Source organism: Triturus cristatus, chromosome 11 (assembly GCF_964204655.1).
Source record: "Triturus cristatus chromosome 11, aTriCri1.1, whole genome shotgun sequence".
In the NCBI taxonomy this organism is placed as follows: Eukaryota; Metazoa; Chordata; class Amphibia; order Caudata; family Salamandridae; genus Triturus; species Triturus cristatus.
In genome coordinates, this window is record NC_140594.1 from 1,062,290,682 (window position 1) to 1,062,313,500 (window position 22,819).

At 44.7% G+C, this 22,819-nt stretch overlaps 1 protein-coding gene across 1 annotated transcript in view; it reads right to left on the minus strand.

Annotated features, from left to right (window-relative positions):
- TTC14 (tetratricopeptide repeat domain 14) overlaps nucleotides 1-22,819 on the minus strand; it is a 71,036-nt gene that overhangs the window by 40,782 nt on the left and 7,435 nt on the right. Inside the window, exons 2-3 of the mRNA XM_085635383.1 lie at nucleotides 2,873-3,000; nucleotides 1,444-1,643 (exon numbers count right to left, since the gene is read on the minus strand). Of these exons, the coding sequence (XP_085491509.1) occupies nucleotides 1,444-1,643; nucleotides 2,873-3,000 (328 nt within the window). The remainder of the gene's footprint in view (nucleotides 1-1,443; nucleotides 1,644-2,872; nucleotides 3,001-22,819) is intronic.

Below are 22,819 nucleotides of genomic sequence, written 5' to 3' on the forward strand. Positions count from 1 at the left end.
GATGTAGAGGTCACTCCTTCTCCTAACTAGCAGCAAATACATTGAATGAGCTACCCTTTCATCTTCGGATCACCCCATCTCTTCCACAGTTTCAAAAGTGTCTGAGGACTTCGCTATTCGGCTAATCAACTGTACCCTGCCAGCGCCTAGATAGTCTCATGGATGACAAGAAGCGCTCTACAAATCTACTGATTGATTAGAAGGGTAATCACCACTATTCTCAGTTTGTCAACTAGTACATAAAATGTACCATCAAAGCAAACGCTTTAGGGCTGAGCTAATTAAGTCGTATAACTGGAGGGTTAGCAGTAAAAGGGTACTTAAAGAGCACTCTACTATAAGGAGCATCGTTCTGAATTTGAGAACAAATGTCCCAAATCCACTGGAAGTAGAAGGAAAACATGACAAAAGTTTAGAATATTTACAAGAAATCACAAGTGTCAATTTTAATTAACAGTACTGTTGTGTTGAAGGGACTTTGTGATGTAAATGTTGTAGGGTTAGAATAACTATACTCAATTTCATTGATCCTGCAGGATCACAGCCATAACTTCAGGTTACGGAACCTCAGGAGGATAAAAAGCTTACTTCCTCCTACGAATTTATTTTCCTACCCGTACTTAAATTGGTGGGTTTAGAATTTAGAAAAAGATCAAGCAGAATTGTTGCTAAGGCTTAATCAATTACATTAATACAGATATGGGTTTTTGCTCTTACATCACTGCTTCTCGAAGCAATTTAGCAGTGTTCAGGTACTAAAAATACACTACTGGCCACGATAAATGAACCATGGAGAAAATGACAATGCTGCAGTGACGAGTTATTGGAACCTTAATACTCATCATTTTTAACATATCATTCCATTGTCTCACTGCCACTGTGCAAGGACTGAGTGGGTTTACCAGTGGAACTTCAAGGATAATATTGAACTATATGTTGAAGATATTAGGCGTTGAAAATTGCGTAGCAAGAAAATGCTAAAATATAAGTGGCTTATGTAAACAATTTTCCAAACAGATTACAAAAGAATTGTAAATTAGCTAATTTGTAGATCCAAGTTTCCCAAATCGGTTTATGCTCTGATAATTTTCGTAGATGTACTGATCTAAAAGCACTTTTGTTTTTAACATTTTAAATCCCTGTAAAAGATACTGAGGCAGGCAGGCTGCCAAATACTCTCACTCGCATCAGCTCTATGAAGTAAGACAGACACAGTTTGAAATGAATATGCAACTGAAAAGGAAAGGGCTGCCCTGCTTTCAACATTGCTGCTCTACACAAAATGGCACTGAAATCTTTAATGCAAAAATCAAATCTATGATTGCAATCTTGGATACATTTGTTGGGTTTCATCTGCTCAGGTCAGTAAATGACTTTAAACTGCTACAAAATATGGCCTCTTCTATTGGCCTACTAGGCGGAACATGGGAAATTGGTACTTACGGATATTTCTAGTGGCAAGACATCTCTTAGAATCCCACTACCCAGACAGCTCAATACAATGAAAAATCCAAATTCACGAATGGAACTGATCCTTCCAATCACAACATCCCCACGTTCAATATCTCGGAAAAACATCTCCCGCTTCTTTCTGTTGGGTACATCCATGAACTGCTCCAAGGGAGGCATTACAGCGTAGTAAGCTGCAATTAAATTAGACAACTGTATCAGCTGCATGCAGATTCCAAACATTCTCAAATAAAAAGCAATCTGTGACAAAGTGTGGCACAAAATTTGACACTTCATGACTAGTTGAAAGTTAGTTTCACATTGAGAAAGTAACCATACAGGCAAACAAATTGGGATGTAAACTTGGAAGGCTAGAGTGCATTTCAGTCACTATGTTACAATACAAATTTCGAAATTCAGGGAAAGGTGGATAAATTGGCATGGTAGCAGAGATAACTATGCAGATTAGACATCCTTTCTATATCTAGTGGCTGATGTTGGAACATGATGCTGGACAGAAAAAAAACATATGCAGTGAGCTGCACTTGGCCCATCGAAAGTAGCATCTACTATTCAGTTGCAGAAGAAGACCCTCATTGCATAAAGTAAATGATGCAAGGGCCGAGGTCAAGTTGAGACAGTTGACCTCTTTTGTGCTTTCGCAAGGATGGACTGAACATTGCATAGAAAGCCCCTGGAAAAGGTATGTATTAGAAAGCGTAAATAACAAGCACTGACAGCAATACAATCATCTTGAACCCTTACAATGGTTCAGTGAAGTGAATGCCTGCTACAGCCATATGCAGTGATCTTTAGGTCTTGAGTTCAAATCCAAGCAGACTGACTCAAACTTCACTTCCTCGCAGCTTGCTAAAACAGAGTAGGCGCAAAGTACAAAACATCTACCACACAGAACTGTGGTTCTTTATTAAGCCATGCACCTTCATAGCACTTTGCCATTCACGAATTGAACACAACTATAACAAATGACCCATGAATAGGATAAAATATTGTAAGATTACAAGAAGATTAACTAGTACCTAAAATAGGTTTTCTGTTGTTTGAGTTAGAAATTAGAGAACTTACACTGATTTATTGCTCACTGACACAAATATGTGAATCCATTTTAGAAGAATATCATCCGACTAAAGAACCGCATGTAGTGTTCATACAACATCTATTTGCGATGTTCCTGTACATATATATTGTACAGGTCATCGCGTTTAAAGTACATGCCGCACAAAGCATCAGTCATTCAAATAGGATTTTCCATTCATATTTTCTAGAAAGACTTTGGGTTTTAATAGTGGGCAATTAAAGTGATGTTTGAAAAAAACCATAGTAATATTCCTGGCTTGCCTAAGAGGTAAACGTGTATTTACACGTTTGTTTTGGCATTGGTTTACCAAATTACGCTGTTTACCTTCTGTCTCTTCATTCTTTTCTGTTATTGATGCTGTGTTTGGCTTCCACGAAAGAGAAAAAAGGAGATCTGCTTTTCTTGCAATGAACTGCTGCACCTCAATGTTATCCACTCTTCTCTCTTTCTTACTGAAATGGAAAAAAGATGAATTATTACCTGCATCGCGGGAAGTCTGATCTAGCATCTAAGTCGAGCAATAAACAAAAAAGTCTCCCACTCTAAACCTGCACAACTGCTAGCAAACAAGGGTCAGCTGGTGCTATGATGGCACTACATTTAGATCAATATTATTCACTGGTACGTAATAAATAACCTTTAAGACAGCAAACGCCACAGAGCGAAGCAGATACAGTATCTTGAAGGTGACAGGCTAGTGGCCAAGAAGCTACAATGTGGAGACCTGGGTCCTAATCCCATCTCTGGCATTTGAATGCATACTGAATGATTCAAGGCAAAACACTTTAATCTCCCCGCGCCAAGCCCACAAGCCCTTTCCTTTTCATGTCACTCTCCTACTTCCCCACCTCTTCAGCACATTGAAGCGGCGGAATGATGATCTAAGCACTACATAGAACGTGCCATGACATTTTAGCAGGATCATGCTTCTGTTCACTTTGTGAAAAACGTAATTTTTGTTTTTAGGTCTCGCCTGAGCCAGCGCATGCACTGCACTGATGAGACATTTAGGGAGTGGGCTTTAAAAAGCAGACCACAGCTTTTTGTGTGGCCTAGAGCATGCAGTTAGCCGCACAGTTACAAGCAGAGGCGCCATCTGGCTTTCCTCTCTAGTCATGGCTCATTAAGTGCATCGCTCGCGGGCACCCTTCGTGTTCTTAAACTTGTTCATAGTTGATTGCAGTCTTCTTAAGAATCTGTCATATTTCTTCAGAACAGCATTTCTTCTTTGAGCAGTTTCTCTCATTCTGTGTGCTTTGATTGCCATCTTCTGGCGTAGTAGGGAAAAGGACTCTGTTGTCATTTCATAAATTAATAATTAATATATGTGCAGGGCCAATGGAGTTACACGATGCTGTGGCTGCTCGTGTTCTGCCTAGTTAGGGATTGATCCTATATGCCACATAATTAACTATTTCCTGCATACGTTCTAGATTCCAACAAAAAAATGTGTTTCTGGATCAAAACAGATCAAATTCATTACAATGCAGTATACATTTACAAACAGCTAAAATGTCCAATAATTCAATAGTACATATGTGCACATTGTACTACAGGCGACAAGCATTAAAAATGCAATGACATTTATTACAGCTCCCGTGCTCCGCACAAAATCACGTAATCTAGTGTTTAAACTGGCACTAGTGAGGTGAAACCTTTAATGTGTGTTAAGGTGAGAGAATAGTTAATTCTGCCAAGTAATGTGGCACATTATGCCTCATAATCAAGACCTGTGGAATTACGCACTTTCAAGGCTGCAGTGTTTTCCCCATAGTTATGGATTTTCCGCCATTGCCTCATAATCCATCATCTCACAATGGGGCCACACACTGTGCACGATCATTATTATTTTTTAAACTCTCCCTCCCCGCTCCACTGCCATGTATATAGTATCTCTGTATGTATTTTCTTTGAACAGCATAGCCTGCCGCTACATTTATTTTTTTAAATAATAGCGGGCAAGCCCTTTCATTTTCCCCTCAGCTTCCAGTTGGTTGGCTACTTAGTAGGTGCACACGCACTGCGATGCCGCTGTTATTACTCTCACTCTTCGGCGACTTACTCCGTTCTCTCCACAGTCCTTATGCACATTTTACAAAGGGTGAGGCCATCTCGAATAGCGGGACCATATGGGTTTTGGGAGAGTTGCAGGCTACGTGCATCTTCTTCATGGTGCGTTGTCTGTGCATGAAGGGGTTGTAGTCCGGATTTCCTTTGGTACTGGCAGTTTTGTAGCCGCCCTCATGGTCTCTTGGGCATAACTGCGTGTGATGGCGCTGATTCTCAATAGCAACCTCGTACCTCCCTCCCCCGGCCGCCATGTTGGCTGCATAGACTTTATAAACTGAGTCGCTGCCTATTTAGCAGTTGAGACTCGGTATCTTTCGTTTGCACACAGAGTTCTTCATTAAGCAGGTTATTTTAGGTGAGTGCTCAGTAATTCGCTATCGGCAAAGGTAAAGCGAGTGGTCCTGCTACAGTGCCCCACAGATTCACAACTACTGATAAAATGCTGCTAAAAAGGGTGGTGGGGGGTCTTAACTCGTGAAATTGCTCTGACTGAACGTCATTTGCCACTTAACCAGGGGCAAGTACTTAGGGCAGTAATGAGTACTGATGGTGTTTCTATCATTGGTGCTGGTGCTAGTGCTAGTGCTGGCGTGGAACAGTAAATTGTGGTAAGAATTATGATAGATTACTCCTAGCGTCAAAGCAATCTAGTCGCCTCACAAACCTGCAATAAACTGAAACAAACATTTCCAATGCAATAAGTCTTGCATTTACGTGAGTTAGAGCTATTGGCATTATAAATGACTGCCTTTTATTTATGTTTTGGTTTTCAAAACATAAATAAAAGGCATTGTCATTTACAATGCTAATTGCTTAAACTATCAGAAATGTGAGACCTATTGCATTACAAATGCTTGTTTTATTTGGCCACAAAGTTATAGCATACCGGGGTTTCGGCAAAATCCCACACAAAAAAAACTTGTAACTCAATATTACGACGTAGAATTACCTTGTGTCCTCTCTGTATGATATACAGGCTAGTACTTCTGTCCAACCAGATGCATCTCAGGTATCCAGACTTTTATTTTGGCCCTGGCGTCACACTAATCTAACTTGTGTGCAGAGGCCTAGGTCTGTTTTAATCATGCAGGACTGGTACAGTGACCTAGGGGTGTGCACCAAGCATGCTTTCATAGCAGGCACAGGACCAATGTCTTTGAACTGGGTTTAGCACATAAAGCTGTGGTGGCAGCTTATTGTGTCTTGTGATTTACTGATAGAGATAAACGGTCTGATCCTCAGTTTGAGTGTGGCCTAACAACCCCCCCTCTTGCCGTGTGGTAGAGATGCAGGTTCTACTGTTCAAGGTGAAGAAGTTTTTAGTTCAAGACAGGACCTTTGACTGCCCCCAATTACCGCTTCAGGCAGTTGTTGAGGATGCACGTGATTACCGCAGGCCTTAGCCTGCGGTTAGCCTGAGCCACTGCAAATGCACTGAGGTAAGTGGAAGGACTTAAGACTTTTTGTGAACAGTGAACTGGGTGTACATTTGACTTAAACGTAATCTGCATCTGAGCCTTTTTTATGCTTCTACCTAAGCATGATGGGGGACGATTCTACACAGAGTCCCCAGTGTGGGAAAAGCAAGGAGAGGAGGGATGAAGTGAAGCACCCATATGGGAGTAGGAATCTGGGGTATCGCCCTGTATTCGTAAACTGAATTGTTTAGTAAGGTGTACTACTGTGTGAAGAAAACCATGGTTTGGACATTAAAGTTAATGTACTAGTTGGTTGAGATCGGAGATTGTGCTGACCCACACTACCTCCCTGAGAAGCCTGTAACGGATTGCCCTCACTACCATGAGAATCAAGCTCAGAAAGGGTTGTACTTGATCCTGGTGAAGAGCCCAGGACCTTGGCAATTAGGGCCCAGTAGCTCATATCTGCACAAAACGGGTCTGACATCCAGCAAAACTTAGTCTTAGGAAGAAAACCTCACCAGATGATAAACGCATTAGAGGCTGAGGTGCACAAATCATAAATAATCATGAACTTCACTTGACATCACATCATCAAAATAAATTGTCACACTGTGAAACAGCGAGTGTCACAGTTGCTGCAGACTTCCCAAATTTCTCTGAAATACAAAACAACTCGAAGAGTTTGCTGCATTACCGGTACACTCTGAGAAATGCATTTTTTTCAGCAATAAGAAATTATTTGAGAGAGTTTATAATTTTTTGCCTTAGAACAATAACTGAGCTTCCAAGTTCTTTTTGGTGTGTGGGCACTTTTTAGGTCGAGCCTGTAACAGCGCGCATGCGCTGTTCTGGCGAAGACTTTATGTAGGGGCTTCTAAAACTAACCTAAGAATCACACACGCTCGTGCGCGTGCTTTTCGTTTTGGCCCACACTATTGGCCTTTGCGTGCGTCTTTTTAACAAAGACAGCACGCAATTGGCCAAAGGCGGGTGCATTGCTCTGCCCATGGCCTATTGCTCCGCCCATGGCCTATCGGTTACAAGCAGGCTCGACATCTGTTAGCAATTATCGTGCACAGAGGCGTGCACGATAATAGGAAACAGATGTCTCGGTGTGGCGCGCGCGCGCACCTCTCTGTTTGTTATTCTCGTCTCATTTTTCAGTATCCTCAGTTCAAGCTCCTTATCTCTGTTAAGCACTAATGAGTCGATGGTACAATTATTTATCAGGAAACCAACAGCAGAAAGACAAATAATCCTGCCCTGCTGCAGACAAATCTCCCAGTTACAAACCGAATCCATGTACCCGGCAGCTAGTAAGACAAACGGGCACTTATCTGGCATGTGTTGGGAAGTGCTTCAAATGACTGAGACACTCGACCCAACTTCGCCCTGTCCCATCCTCGGCCAGTCTTCACCTCAGAAGGTTAATGCGTAACCAGTGACAAATCGACCTGGAGTCCTCAAGTGAAGCACGTCAATGTTTAAACAAGACTGGTATTGAGGACGACATTTCCCACATGGTTACAAAGTCGATGTTATGTTACTGTGTCTATGCTTGTTGGCTGTCCTGATGCATTGACTCACGACACGATTGTGTTGGATGTTCCTTTTCCTCAGCGGATCACTTTCCACAGGGCTCAGGCAGAATACACAGATTCCTGATATGCTCTTTTTTACCCGGACCTTGTTAGAATTCTGTTTCCCCCTGCTGGATACGAATAAAGAACTTTACACTCCTCAAAGTTTGATGATAATCGAACAAAAACAAACAAAACAAAAAAAAAGTTACCCAATCACCGCTTTTCTAAACTAATCCGCCACCATTTCTTGGTTTGTTATTCGTAAACAGCATACATATACTATTTTATTTTCGGTTACCTCAAGCTGTTTACGTCTACGATGCTCCACGTTATTTGATCATGGTACTAAACACATTTTTATCACTTAAAACTTTGGCTGTTGCAGAAAGAAAACAACTCGGCTTTAACAAAAGAAAAAGGTCCCTGTTGTGTTGTAGCTGACATTATATTTGCTATAAATATAAACATTTACTTTTCTTTAAGGCAATGTAAACCAGACGGAGGACCTGGATATACTTTGTTTTGGCTCTGTTATCGGGTACTGCTGCCTAAAAAGACTCCAAACAGATTTTAATTATAATTGGGAAGTTCAACAGCCACTTCAGAGCGCTGTAGGCAGACTGCAGGAAAATTCTCAACTATTACATTTTGACAAAATAGAGACGCGCCATTGATCGTTAAATATACCGCACCTTTATTCTACACGGGCACGCACGAGACGCATCGCCATTTAAAAGCGCAGGTGCTGACACCGTGCCGCTATGTTGTTAGCATCGCCTTTCCTGCGTCACCAGGCTTCTTCCGTTAGAGGGAGGCCCTGGCATTTTCGGAAAAGATTTTTCAAGATGCAATTTTCCTTCGTAGTAGGGTTTATAATTCCTAGTCCACTCCAAAATGGTGGTGTATTAAATCTGTATTCCTGAGGCAGTCACAACAAACCACATTACTTATGCACCGCCATATTTCCTCGCATTATGTTGAAGGAGCTTGGGAGAGTATGGCTCAAAAGCGTGCACCGAGATTAGCTCGTTTATTTACCCATTTGCACAAACTCCTCCGAGTCCTATGGGGAATGGAGTGCTTTACAGGAGCACTAGATTTCAATACACTTTTTTTTTCTTGCCACAGAAGATTAAATGGTGTGCCTGGAATCACACAGCTTGGTGCACCCATGCCGAGACTTGATCTTCGTTCTCTGCTGTAGGATGTGAGGTCTGCAGACTGCCATCCTAGGGTGGTATTTAGACTGGCTAGATAGAGCCCCAGACTCGAGAGAGGGGCATTTGTGGGTTTTATCTGGCGTAATGGACCGGACTGCCGGCTTCAGAGCTAGGGAACCAGGTTCAAGTCTTGGCGTCGGCTCCCAAAAAATTAATTTGTCATTGTGTAACATAACTGGCAGTGTGCCCCGGTGCACTAGAGACGACCTTGCACTAAAATTCCTATTGTGAACTTCTACATAAAACATTGAAGACCAGCGAATGTATTTCCGACGTTCTTTCGCTGCAATTTGTAAGAGCCTCGGAAAACAAGCATTTGCAATAGGTCTCGCATTTACACGAGTTTGAGCTATTGGCATTGTAAATGATCATGCCTTTTATTTATGTCTTGGTTTTTGAAACATAATTAAAACGCATTGTCATTTCCAATGCCAATAGCATAAGCTCGCGTAAATGCGAGACCTATTGCTTTGCAAATGCTTGTTTAGGTTGAAGTCTGCCAGACAGCACAGCTGTCTGGTTTGCTAACCACTTCTTGTGGGCATTTTAAAAGTTTCCCAGGTAATTAATTCCGCCCATTGGCCTTTTAACTCACATTTATTTTCTATTTGCTGGCTTTTGTTTTAGGCTGTCCAGCTATAGTTTACCTGTCTGGTGGAGCACTGCTGGTTTGATGCTGTATCCTTCAGAGTGCTCATTTTCTGTAATCAGGCCTTTAAATCTTGTTCTTTAATCTTCTCACGTTTGATGCGCATTCAAAACGGAGGTCAAATGTCAGGCTAGCTCTTCCGAGTGAGTTCAAAGTGAGAGAATTTATGTGACAAACTTGATGGGAAATGAAAGACGTTTTTTGTAGCACACTACAGAATTGAACTGTGCTCATATTGCAGAACATATCAGAATTAGTAAAGTAGAAAATTACGTTTATTTTTGTGTAATTATGAAGTGTGGTGGAAACATACCTGTATATGATGAAAACAGATCAATACACTTGGTGATGACATTTCCACACATTATCCTTTGTACTCAGCAAAACTGAATGTCTAATGGCAGTGCACTACCACACCATGCATACCTCACTCCACATCATTACACTATTCAACACTCTAGACTAATCCACTGATAAAGATTCAGGCTTAGCCGCATGGGAGGCCGCTCGTTTAGGGTAATGGCTGCGTCAGCATGGAACTCCTTGCCTGTTGAAATCCGCTTGCTGGAGGACCTTCTGACCTTTCGGAGGGCTATAAAAACCTTCTTGTTTTAGCTGTTTCTTAGTTTCTGTTTTTAGCCTGTGGTTGTGTTACGTGCTACCTTGTCTCTGCGCCAGGACGCTCCTTGGCCGGAGTATCTGTGCGCACAATAAATAGTCGTAACATAACATAACATAACATAACACTGTACGACAGACTACATTATGCCACTACATTCTATGAAACTGCACTTCACTTTACGATAAGCCACTCCACTCTACAAAATGCTACTCCACATCACCCCACTCCACAACAATCTACTCCACTCTAAGCCTCTCCACTTTAAGACACTCTATGCCATTCCAAACCACACCACTCTAAGCTCCTCTACTTTACGCTCCTCCACTCTCCCCAATCTACCCCACTCTAATCCACCCAATCTACTCCGCTCTACCCCAATCTGCCCCAATCTACCCCACCCCAATCTTCCCTACTCCATCCCCCCCAATCAGCCCCACTCCATCCCACCGCACTCTACCCCAATCTACACCACCCTGCTCCAATCTATAGCCCGCTTCGCTCCAATCTGGCCTGCCTCATCCAAATCTGCCCCACCCCAATCTACCAGACTTCACTCCCAATATAGCCCAACCTTCCCTGCCCCACTCTAGTCTGCCTCACTCCAGTCTATCACAATCTATCCACTCTACTCGAATCCAGTCTACCCCAATCCAACCTACTTGACTCTACCCCAATTTACCCCACTGGTGTACAACATGGCTTAAAAACATTACCAAAACTAATAACTATCACATAGGAGAGACCTATTGGCTTTGACAATGCTTGTTAAATAAAGAACAGAAGTGTACTAAGCATTGCACGGGAATCTTTCTTGGATAACAAGATTAAGTCCTTTCGTCAAACACAACAAATGTCTCCGGTCCGGCATATTTATGTAATAAAAATAACATCAATATATGAGATTCAAGGGATGCTTTAGAAATTATAAAATGAGAAAAAGATAAGATAGCATTTTAGGTTCAAGTGGAAGAACAGTAATCAAGTGAGCTGAGACATACAAGGGACTGTACTGCCCTAATCTCCTTCCCTACCATCCTCCACCATAAAGGAGTCAATGGAAACTGCTTCCTTACGTTCTGTGAAAAAGATACACGATAACCTTTACAGAACATGAAAGTATGAAGAAGCATTAGGATCACTGCTGACCCATGTCCATGGAAGTTCACTACCTCTGGAAAATGCTGAAGGATTGATCCTTTAACATTTTCCAGAGGTAATGGCCCATATACGTCTGACCTGAATAACACAGCACAACATCTGTCAGAAAATCACAGAGGTGTGGCCTATCCCCTCCTCAGGAAAATGTCCCTGAAAACTGCCATTCTGTCACCACCCTGACCTCCCCCTTCCCAGCTGATTCAAATCACCTGGTGGGTACGGTTAGTTGGTGTTTCAGGAAGTGTCTTCTCACTAGCCTCTCAAGTAAGAAGGAAAGTAGACCTGGCAGAAGATAGATGGTTTTAAAAAATTCTTCAGATGTTTAGGAGGCTAAGGAATGAGGTTGAAGACTAAGAGTGAGTACTGACAACCACCAAAAAGTAAGGGAATTTTCCTGTGGCCGATCGAATGGAAAAGTGATGAGCAGGAAAAGAGAGCTGGGGGTTACGAATTCCCTTAGGATCACTGGTTTAAGGAGGTGAGAATGTAGGAGGAACTTCAAGACAGTTTTAAACGTCTAGCTAGCAAGTGTGACCTGGATTGGTCGCCTTCCCTACTCTAAGAGAGGCATCTCCCCCATGGCCAAGAAAACCCCACTCCCACATACTTCCATTCACAACATACACATAAAATACAGTGCAGATAGCTCCCCGAGCTCACCTCCTCATTCAAACAGAACCCCACTCATCTGGTGCCAGTGCATCTGCCCCCTCTGTTTGCCCGTTCCTGTTGTTCAACCATTTTCCTGTACACACCTTCGAAAGCTGGTGGCGACAGGTGTTTTCATCAAGCAGACACCCGTTTTACATTAAGGGTACATTTAAGAATAAATAATAAGTATCGAAATGTACATAGCTTTATACCTAGTCTAGTCTAGCATTGGGTCTCTTCTTTCCCTAGACTTTGTGTCAAAGAAATAAGACAAGACTATAAACGCCTAACTATGGAATCCTCTGAAAAAGAACCCCATGTCTAAACTTTCTAGGTTGCAAAACAGACCAACTAACCTTGTGCTTATCGTTTCTGACCGAGTCTGATCATTCAACATGACTGTCTAGATACTGGAAGATTTATTGCATGCCTCCTCCATCTACACTCCCTTAGCCCAGTACAGAGGGGTGGTCATTACTCACGACAAGCAACAATTTTCTCCGTTGTAGAGAAAACCCAACTTTTGGAAACAAACTCATTGGCACAATCTTTTTTTATCAAAATAAAACTATAGGGCAAGCTTATCATTTACCTACTTGGATTAACCACGAGTACACCACCTCCAGTACAGAATGTTCCTTAATTCAGGAATTCAGTTTGCAATTTATTCCAACCACAAATAATATTTGTCCTGTAATGTTCTAAAAATCAGTAGCAAACCAATCAATCCTTCGTGTCCCAAGTACCACAGTAATAATGATGACATCCAGCTGGAAATATACCAACTGCTCCGGGACACAATTTGATGCATGTGTATATGCATTTGTGCAGCTGTAGAGATACTGTACTCTATCAATTACATCTGGAGTTAAATTCAGCTCAAACCTACCCACGTCCAAGGTTTGCTCAGTCATTTTCGTTCAAAAACTGCTAATGCTCTGGTATTACATTTGTACCGACCTTCTACAAGATTTTCTACCAAAATAAGCTCCGAGGACCTACTTTTTTGTGTAACGTTTATTCCATCGGGACACCGTAAAATAGAAGGACTGAGAGAATGAAGGCTGGGACAAGCTACAGTAAATAAAGATGGAGACTTCTCGATGGACAAATCTTCCTTAAAACACTATTATATAAGCCATGACCAATCTAAGGCACAATGTTTTGCAGGTAGCTGACCTCATATCTTTGGTCAGTTGGGAGGAAAGTGACGAGGGGGGAAAGCAGAAGAGCAAATGTTTTACTTTAGTTACACCAGTTACTCCATTTTAGATGGGGTGCCCGCCAAAGGGTGCACGATTTTCCCCAGCCACCCCTTTCTTCAATGGGAGCCTGTGGTCACGTTCGGAACACAGGCTCCCATTGAAGTCAATTGGAGTCCGACTGAATCGTATCCGGATGCATCCAAATCGCTCGGTCGGACTCCCCCGATCCGAGTTGTACAGGGAGCATTCTGGAACCAATTTGGTCGTATGCTTTCCGAACGAGATCGGAATCGGCCCCTAAATATGAAGCACATAATGTTTTGCAAACACACATTTTTGTCATTTTGATTGAAGTCACTACCAAACTTCCCTTAGCAGTTTAGGGTTGGTGGTAACAGGCAGGTAGATTCGAACTCCAACAGACAAATAAATAAATATACTAACATGAATGTCTGCTTATCAGCTAATGATGGAATTTTCATAATTTGGCGCAGGATCAAAAAAACATTTTTGAATGTGGTAAAAAAATGTTTGCAATGTGTGAAATTGCATACCCATTCCTTTTTGAAAAGTTTGTAATACCTATTTTTTTTAATGTAATTTAAGGGGAATACTGCCAGATAACATATTATCAGACAACATTTATTTCTTTTCCTAGGGACATCTTGACATCTTTGTTATTTATTTGTTAAATACCAACTGTCGTCTGAAAGGCTACCTGGCGCAGATAACGGCAAAAGCAAGATTACTTCAATTAACTGGCATTAAACAGTGCTGACCCAAGCCTATAGATGTTTCTGAAAGCAAAAAAGTGCCTCAATGTAGCGCAGAGAGGGGGCTGCGGGCATATTTTTCAACAAGGGTGCAGCCTGAACCGAAAAAGATAGGCCTCCAATACAAGAGCGTTTGAACTTGGGGATGACCAAAATTTTGGAGTTGGGTGTGCGCAGTGGCTAGGCCAGTTGAGAGTGCACAATTTATTCTTGCTGGTATAGCTGACCAACCTGAAGAATTACTTTATGCACCAAGACGAGAGATTTAAAAATCACTCTTTTAGGTACAGGCAGCCAATGTAGCGTGTCCAAGGCCCATGATACAGAGGACATGGGAGGCAGGGTCAGAGACAGATACTCATTGTATCCTGTACCTATTGAGAATTGAAATCTCAAGGCCTAATTGCCTACACTTTCCAAAGAGTTCCATTATTGTTCACGTGTTGTGCCCACGTCCCAGGACTGCTTGTCCTCCACCCTATGCTTTATAATGCTATGATTACTTACCGGTGATCCTCATTACTTTTAGTCCTAATCGACCCAATCATAACTAATAAGGCACACAAAAGCAACCAAACACATGAAGGTCTTTGGAACACCAGCAGAAACAAAACAGACCGCACACAGGGGTAAAGAGCACCAAAGTGAAACGTTTACTAGCATAACAGAATCAAGGGAGACCAACAGGCTCTACAGCATGCAAAACACCACAACCAAAATACAAACAGTCATTCAGGGCACAATTCAATCAGTAATACTTCACAAAGGTAGAGTCAGAAGCCCAAGTCCCAGCACAGCAGATCTCATCCAGGGACACCCATGAAAGGCAGCTCAGGAAGATGAGACCCCCTTCGTAGACTGGGCCTGTATCCCAGAAAAACAAGGCAAATCAGAGCCCTGATAGGCCAAAGAAATAACAGACTTGATCCAATGACCCACTGTAAGCCGTGCAGCAACATTCCCATGACCAGCTTGCCCAAAGGTCACAGACAGTCTAAAGACCGAAAAGCAGCCGACCTGTCTACATACATGGTCAAAGCACGCTTAACATCAAGAGTGTGCAACAAATTATCAGCAGGAGAAGGGTAGAGAGAAGGCAAGCCCAACTCCTGAGAAGTATGAAACCTAGAACACCTTTTAGGCAGAAAACTAGGATCCAAACAGCGGACCACATGGTCGTCCATAAACCTCAAGAAGGGAGGAGAACAATGCAATGCAGTGAGTTCAACCAACCTCTGAGCCAAGGTAATGGCAACCAGAAAGGCCACCTTAAAAGACAGGAACTTGAGATCAACAGACACCAAAGGCTCAAAAGGAAATGACTGTAGAGCATGTAGGACCAGAGAAAGATCCCACGGAGATGCAGAAGAACGAACAGCAGGAGAGGAGAGAGAGAAACTCTGGAACAAACAAGACACCAACAACCCATCCGAAGAGGACAAAGAAGCCGGATCCCAGAAAGCCAGAATAGCAGCCCACTGGCCCTTCAGGGTAGACAAAGCGTAATGTTTGTGGAACCCGTCCAAAACAAACTGCAGAATACCAGCAAAAGGGCAAGAGGTAGAAGACAGACCAAGCCCGAAACACCAGGTGAGAGAAACCCAATGCTTAGAATAAGAAGACAGCGTGGACCTCCTACAGGAGGCCTGCACCACAGTAATGTGGTCAGGCAAACCCCGGGCCCCTAGAGACAGCCGTTCAACCTCCACACCACCAAGGTGAGAGGGACCAGCAGGGAAGGAGGGGCAGTCCTCAGGGGAGACAGGCAGCGAGGGAAGATCCAATGAGGACCCACCACCAGACTCAGTAACAATGTGAACCAAGACCTCCTGGCCAAGTGAGGTAACACAGCCACCACCTGAGCTCCCACCCTCTGGACCTTAAGCAGAAATGCAGGAATGAGAGGAAAAGGAGGGAAGGCATACAGTAACCAAGGGGGCCCACTGGAGAGACAAGGCCTCCACCCAAATGCTCCCGGTTCTGGAATCTGGGAACAAAAGAGGGGAAGCAGAGCATTGGTCCTGGAAGCGAACAAATCCGCCATGACACTTCTGGCAAATCAACTGGAACACCCTGGGAGAGAGGCACAAAGTCAGAGAGGATGGAAGCCTGCGACGCAGTGCATTCACCACCACAGTGTCCAAGCCCCGGATGTGCGGAGCAGAAATTTCCAGGAGATGAAGTTCCGCCCAACCAGCAATCGCACAGACCATCAGATTCAAGGACGGCCTGCGAGTACTGCCCTAATGATTGCCGTAAGCCACAGTTACAGTGTTTTCATACCGCACCAGAACATTGCAACCCAGCAGAAGAACCTGAAAGAACTGGAGGGCCCGCTCCACAGCAGACAATTCCTTCCAGTTAGAGGACTGGCAGTACTCCAAGCCTTGCCAACAAGCCTGCACAGTCCACTGACCTAGAGTAGCACCCCAACCTGATGCACTTGCATCCGTCGTCAACACCACAGGCGGGGGGGGGGGGGGGGGGGGGGGGGAAGTACGCAGTCACATGCCCCTGTAGAGATTTGAAGAGTCTATCCCCATTGCAGAGCGGTCACTACCCCCGGACATACTAGAACACGCACGGAGAAGTCCTGAACAGGGAAAGGCACCAAGCAGTGAAGATGCCACAGCAAGCAGTGAAGATGCCACAGCAAGCTGTGAAGATGCCACAGCAATGGGCGAATATGCAACCTGACCCATGGAACCGTGAACATTGATGACCTTCGTATGAGAAAGATGACAGAATAGGTCCCCTGACCCCACTCCGACCGGGGAACAGGCACAATCGCCTTCTTCAAAAACAGAGACTGAACTCCGTCCAACAGGGCTAGACAACGAGATACATCCTTTGGTACGGGGGACTGCACCCTGCCCGATGCAGGAGGAGGGGAAATGAACTTGATCCGGTAACCCTGCTCCATGACATTCAGGATCCACTTGTCGGACGTCGAGAGACGCCAAGCTACCAGGAAAAGGCGCAACCTCCCACCAACCTCTGGCAGCACTCCTGTCGCAACAAGCCGGGAGTCGGCATAGTCAGAAATGCGGATTACCAGGTCCTAAAGAACAAATGAGGGGTCTTGGCTCCAATCAGTAAGGCTGAGCCTCAAATATAACACCACAAAAAAATTGCCAATACTGTTATTACATCAAACATTCCCTCCCTGGTGCATAGAAATGAAATCTATGACACCGTAAGCCATATTTTGCTTATTTCAATTTAACATTCTTTTGTTTTTTAGATTCAAAAGAATTACTTTTTGAAAATACAACACAACTTTAACAAAGAGAGACAATAAAAAACATTTTTAAATACAGCCAATCAACATAAAAAATAACTCTTCAACATTCCATCATTCTACTCACATACCCCATTAAACAAGCATTTATAACCCACACTAATCAGAAAACATACATACACCACACCTTCGTCCTGGCCTCATATACCACTTACAAAAATTTGCAACGCCAGGGGTAACAATCAAACATCACCAAAAGTCTAAATACAATGATCCTTAATGTGCACTACAGAAATGAAAACATCTCTTTTTAGTAATTTACATCCAATTGACATTGCACACAAGGCAACCAATAATTAGAACCAAAGATTGTTTGGCAAAACACGCAAGGTCGACGCGTTTCGAGCCCACTTCTTGGGGGGCTCTCTTCAGGACCAAAATACCTCTACTGCAGGGAATTGGTTTGGAAGTAACAGTCTCTGCAGTTCCCCTGCGGAGTCCGTCGCAAGCCACGCTAACGTGAGGACAGGCCGGGAGGCTCCCCGCAGCTCACCGCAGAGGTTTAGCAGCTCAGCTCACCTGCGGCCCGTGCACCGCGGCTTTGCTGCATCCACTCTTCGTCGCTGGTATCCGCTGTACCTGTGCCTGCGCGGTGTATCCCGCTACCCTAACTGCCGCTGTTGCCGTTACGATCGGCTCCCGGTCGTCGTCCCCGCAACCAAGAGGGCGTCGCTGCGAGAGCGGAGGAGGGCGGAGGAGCGGCGGCGCGGCAGAAAGCCACGAAGGCAGTGGATGCGGCTGTGGAAAGGCTGCCCGGACCCCACCTGACCCCGTCTGGACCCACGTGAGTGTTTCGGCAGCGTGAGTGTCCCGAAGGGGTAGGGGGCAGGGGGCTACGAGAGCCACAGAAGCGACATGAGTCTCCCTACACTAGGAAGTGCGGGATCGGAGCACTGTGAGCAACAGGCTGTGAGCCCCCATAAAAAGTGTGTGCAGAGCGGAGCCCGAGTGGTGGTTGGGCCGCACCAGACCCCCCGCGGCGACAGGAGTCGCATCTGGAACCAATTTCCGATCCTGGCAGCGGCAGGAGGAGCCGAGAGGGTCGTGGGAACTGCACTGGTGCCGCGCTAGAGGCAGGAGCCAGTGCCCCTCGCAGCGGTAGGAGCCGCACTAGTGCCCCCACTGTCGCTGGAGAGTCTCCCTCAAGAGGCAGGAGGCAGGAACAGCAGCAGGGAGCGAACTAGTGCCTCAGCAGCGGCAGGAGGAGCCGCGGGCATCTCCCCACCGGCGACATTGGCTGCATTGGCGTCGCGCAGGAGCGGTCTGTGCCCATCCCAGTGCCCCTGCATCTCCAATTCCTCCAAAAACCTCTCCCAAGCAGCAGGTACCACAGCAGAGAGTACCCAGTCACTCTCAGCCATCCACTCTTTGTCATCCACAGTCACTTCTGAGCCCCTGGTCATTATACGGAGCATACCGATACAGCCACAGGAATGAGGTCGGGCAAGAAAAGAGGTCAGCCTGTGACTAAGCCCAAGCCTAAGGCCAAACGAACTGATGACAATAAATTAGCCAGCGGGAGCTTGGTCACATCCCCAGAAGGGTCCAGCTCACCAGGCCGGAGTTCATTACTACCATCTTCGTCAACCAAAAATTACATCAAAATTTCATTTTTTAAAAGACACACCTTCATCTATCTTTTCATCTAGTGGGAAAATCTTGGGCCTCCAGGACCCCCACCTTCCAAGGAATCACCAGCACCAGCGTTGCAGGGACTGGTCCCCCCTCACGCCATTAACACATCCCTTTCCACGGCTCCCTTGTCAACTAGCGGAAAAAATGACAAAAAGGTGCCCGATAACAGGGGTACCAGTAGCATAGCAGCCCAGCAAAAAGAAGGCAAGGGAGGGCAGTCCCCCTCGGGTCTACCGTTTTCTCAAAAGCCCATAATCACCTCAATTACTTCACACAACCAGAAGGGAAGACAACCCTCGTTCAGCCATACGTCAAGCCCAGGCAAGGTTTCTAACCAAGAGTATGAGGCGCTCAGCAGCTCTAACTTAAATGACCTCTAAGTCCATTAACGTCTCCCTCCGCACTTCGGAGACCACTAAGACCATTCAACTGCCTACAGAAGCAACTGTAATTGTACATGAAGAGGGCCACTACAAGCAGCTGAAGGAGGACATGGAAATCATACAAGACTTAGGGCGAGACTGCTCTACCAACTTCTCCTATTCAGGACAACAGGAATGGGGGGGGGGGGGGGGATACAATTCTTCCTGACATTCAGGTCACTCCCGCTAAACAACTTCTGTCTACAGTCAAAACCAAAGAAAATCAGCATGTTAATCAGGCTTCTTATCAGGAGGTAACTCCTCCAAACTTAATAAACCAACAAAGTTCTTCAGCCCTTTTGGAATCCCCAGGTCTCCTAAGTTTATCTGGGATTGAACCAGGGACCCAAACATCGAACGCATCTAAAACATGGGATATTCTTTTAAACACAATGCAACGAACTGTTGAGACTCTACATTACCAGTCCGACAAAATGGATCTACAACTGACCATACTGGACACCTAGGCCCTCTTTGTGGGGCGGATTGACGAGAAATTAGGCCAACTAAATCTTCTAATTGGTAGAGCTCAGCAGGAAGCAAAGTTAATCTGCAGCTGCGGTCCAATTATTGACAAACTATCGTCACTTCCGGAAATAGTATCTACTCTGACAGAAGGTTTACCGAAGGGGCACTATAAAGTGGGACCGGGCACCAGCACCAACACAAAAACTAGCCTCGAAAACTTAAAAAAGGATCCTTCTACAGCCAAAACTACTGACAAATCTGTACTGTCATCTCCAGAGTGCACTTCGCCTAAATGCCACCTTCGACCCTCCGAGTACCAAAATCCAACTCAGAATGCCAAGCAGCGTCGTCATCAAAGAAGGAAAGGCCGTAATAAAAAACTAACTTTAGCCTCTCCCGAGGTCTATCCCTTTTTTAAGACAGAATCTGGACAGGAGCCATCTGAACCAAAATCTCACAGCTCTCTTCACAAGTGCAGAACAAATTCCTACCGAGACAAGTGAACCCACAATAGGGGGAAACCCGGCAGTTCATAAAGAGGCTCCAATACTGTGGGCAGGCCGGGCCCAGCCCAGCAGCCACACTGGCTCTCGTAGTATTACGGTTCTTTGTGGGACTAGTAATGGGAAAGCTGTTATCTTCCCCAGACAACCACCATCAAACATGCCAAAGGAGGCGCCACTCACACATGGTACTGATTCAGTACCGGAATCTACGATCATCCTCTACTTGCCCCAATCATCGGGCGAGGAGACCACAACATCTGGACTTTTGGGTCCCCGGGCTCAACCGCCTCCCCACTCACCCGGGCTCAACCGCCTCCCCACTCAGACGGAGCCCCTAAAGCCCCGTCAGCTTCCAAGTCTCAAGACCCTCCAACTCTTGAAGCCAATCCGAGACCTCTACAACAGTTTATATCAAACAACAGAGGAACCTATTTGGGTGGCAACTATCCAATAGTTCAGCCGGGACCCCAAACCACGAATCCCACCATTATTGTTTTCACTCCAGAATATGAATCAAAGGGCCCATTTGACATCTTGAATAGGAGGAACCTACTTCGACTCCTAAGCACCATGCCAACCTTAAACGATTTATGCTCAGCTGATCTTCTCTCAGTAGAATTTATAAAAGTCGATAAAACACAGAACTTGGAAGCCACAAAAGCAACTTGGAGGTCGTCCGAAATTGCTAATAAAATTCTGGAGGCGCAGACAACCCTCAAAGTATGGGGGATCCAATCAGCCCTACACCACAACACAGGATATCCGTTCCCCCTGCTTGAGAGACCCCGTGAAGGATTATCTCCGAAAAACTCACAGACCACGTCAGTCCTAAGGGGCGCCCAGGGTCGTTCACTGTTAAAGAGGCAGGTGCTGAACTATCAAAAGGGCACAACGGCTCCCCACTTAGTTAATTTTGAAAACGTCCGGATTAGGACGATCAACGCCACAAACTATCCACAATGACAGGGCAACCCGATAAGGACAGATCCGAATTCAGACACTACGCTACTAAAACTGTGCTCATGGAACATAAACAGGCAAAACAACAAGGCTGCAGATGCCTAATTCCTTCAATATGTAAAATCATTTGACATTATCCTATTACAGGAAACATGGTCAGAAAACCCGGTGCAAATAGAGGGTTACACCTGTTTTTACTCTTCAGCCACAAGGAAAAGTAAATATGGACGGGCAGCTTAGCCTCTTACATTAAAATCACAAAAATTCACAGCGCCCTGGAACTGACTCATCAATCCCCAGTTATAAACACCGTTAAGATCAAATTAAACCTCAAAGGGAAAAAAGAAGAGGTGCTGGTGATCAACACCTACATAAATCCAAAAAAGAAAAAACAGGAGTCAAAATCTCTATTGGATTATTTGCACCAATTGATGTCCACGCAAACCACTTCTAAATTCATTCTGTCGGGGGATTTCAACCAATATATCCGAGGCTCGTCCACAAATAATGACATTCAAGCTCAGTCATTCTATTGGAATATTCCAACCCAATCCACCAATGGCCAGGGAAAAATCCCCAAATTGGGAAAGGAGCTACTAGAAGAGATGGAGCATTTAGGGCTGAGAGTTTTAAATGGAAGATTTTCAGGCGATTCACCATCTGCCGCCTCATTTCACTCCGGTAACATGTCCTCCAAAATAGATTACACTTTAGTATCGCTTCCATTTTTCCATCATATATTAAACTTCAGCCTAGGAGACAAAGGGGACAGTGGACACCGACCTCAGGAAGTCTCCATTCTTGCTTCTCCAGACCTAACCCTTCCCAATCCTATAGGATTCCAAGCTTGCCACACAATAAACTTTAAAAGAATCAAGTCCTCAGTGGCAAACACAAAGGAGGTACTCTCAGCAGCAAAATTTCAATTAAACAGTTTGAAATACCCCACGGGCAATCCTATAGCCCTATAGGAGATCTTCATGGACGTCTTTGCGAACCTCTATTCAACCATAGTTCGGCACCATTCGTCTCACGGCCCAATGATCACAGGGAAGATCTCCAGTGCTCAGAAATCGGCCCTGAAACATCATAAAAACGCCATAAACAAACTACTAAGGCTGCTGAGGACACATCCGGGGGGCACGGGAATTTCCCAACAGCTTCGCAGACGAAAGGCTGACTTTAAAAAACTTAAATGGGAGATCAAAAGATGCAAAGAAGACGACTTTTGGGCTAAACTCCACTACGACATTAAAGCAAACAACAGTGCTCGCTTCTGGTCCACCCTGAAAAAATTCCTAAATCCCAAACATGGAGGCATAACATCACATGTAACAGATGATTCCTGGGAACTCTTTTTAGCTACCCACTTTAATCAACAGGCTGTAGGAACAATCAGGCGCCAGGATGTTCAGGCGGCCAACCCACAGCAAACAACAACACTACATGAAGATGCACCACTTGAAATCAGCGCTGCAACAATCAGGGAATTAATTTCCAAATGGAGGAAAGATGGAGCGCCAGGGCCAAATGGAATCCCACCAGCTCTCTTTAAACACGATCCGGATTATTGGTCAGAAACTCTGACCCCACTGTTCATCTCGGCCAGTCTGTCTGGGGGCCTCCC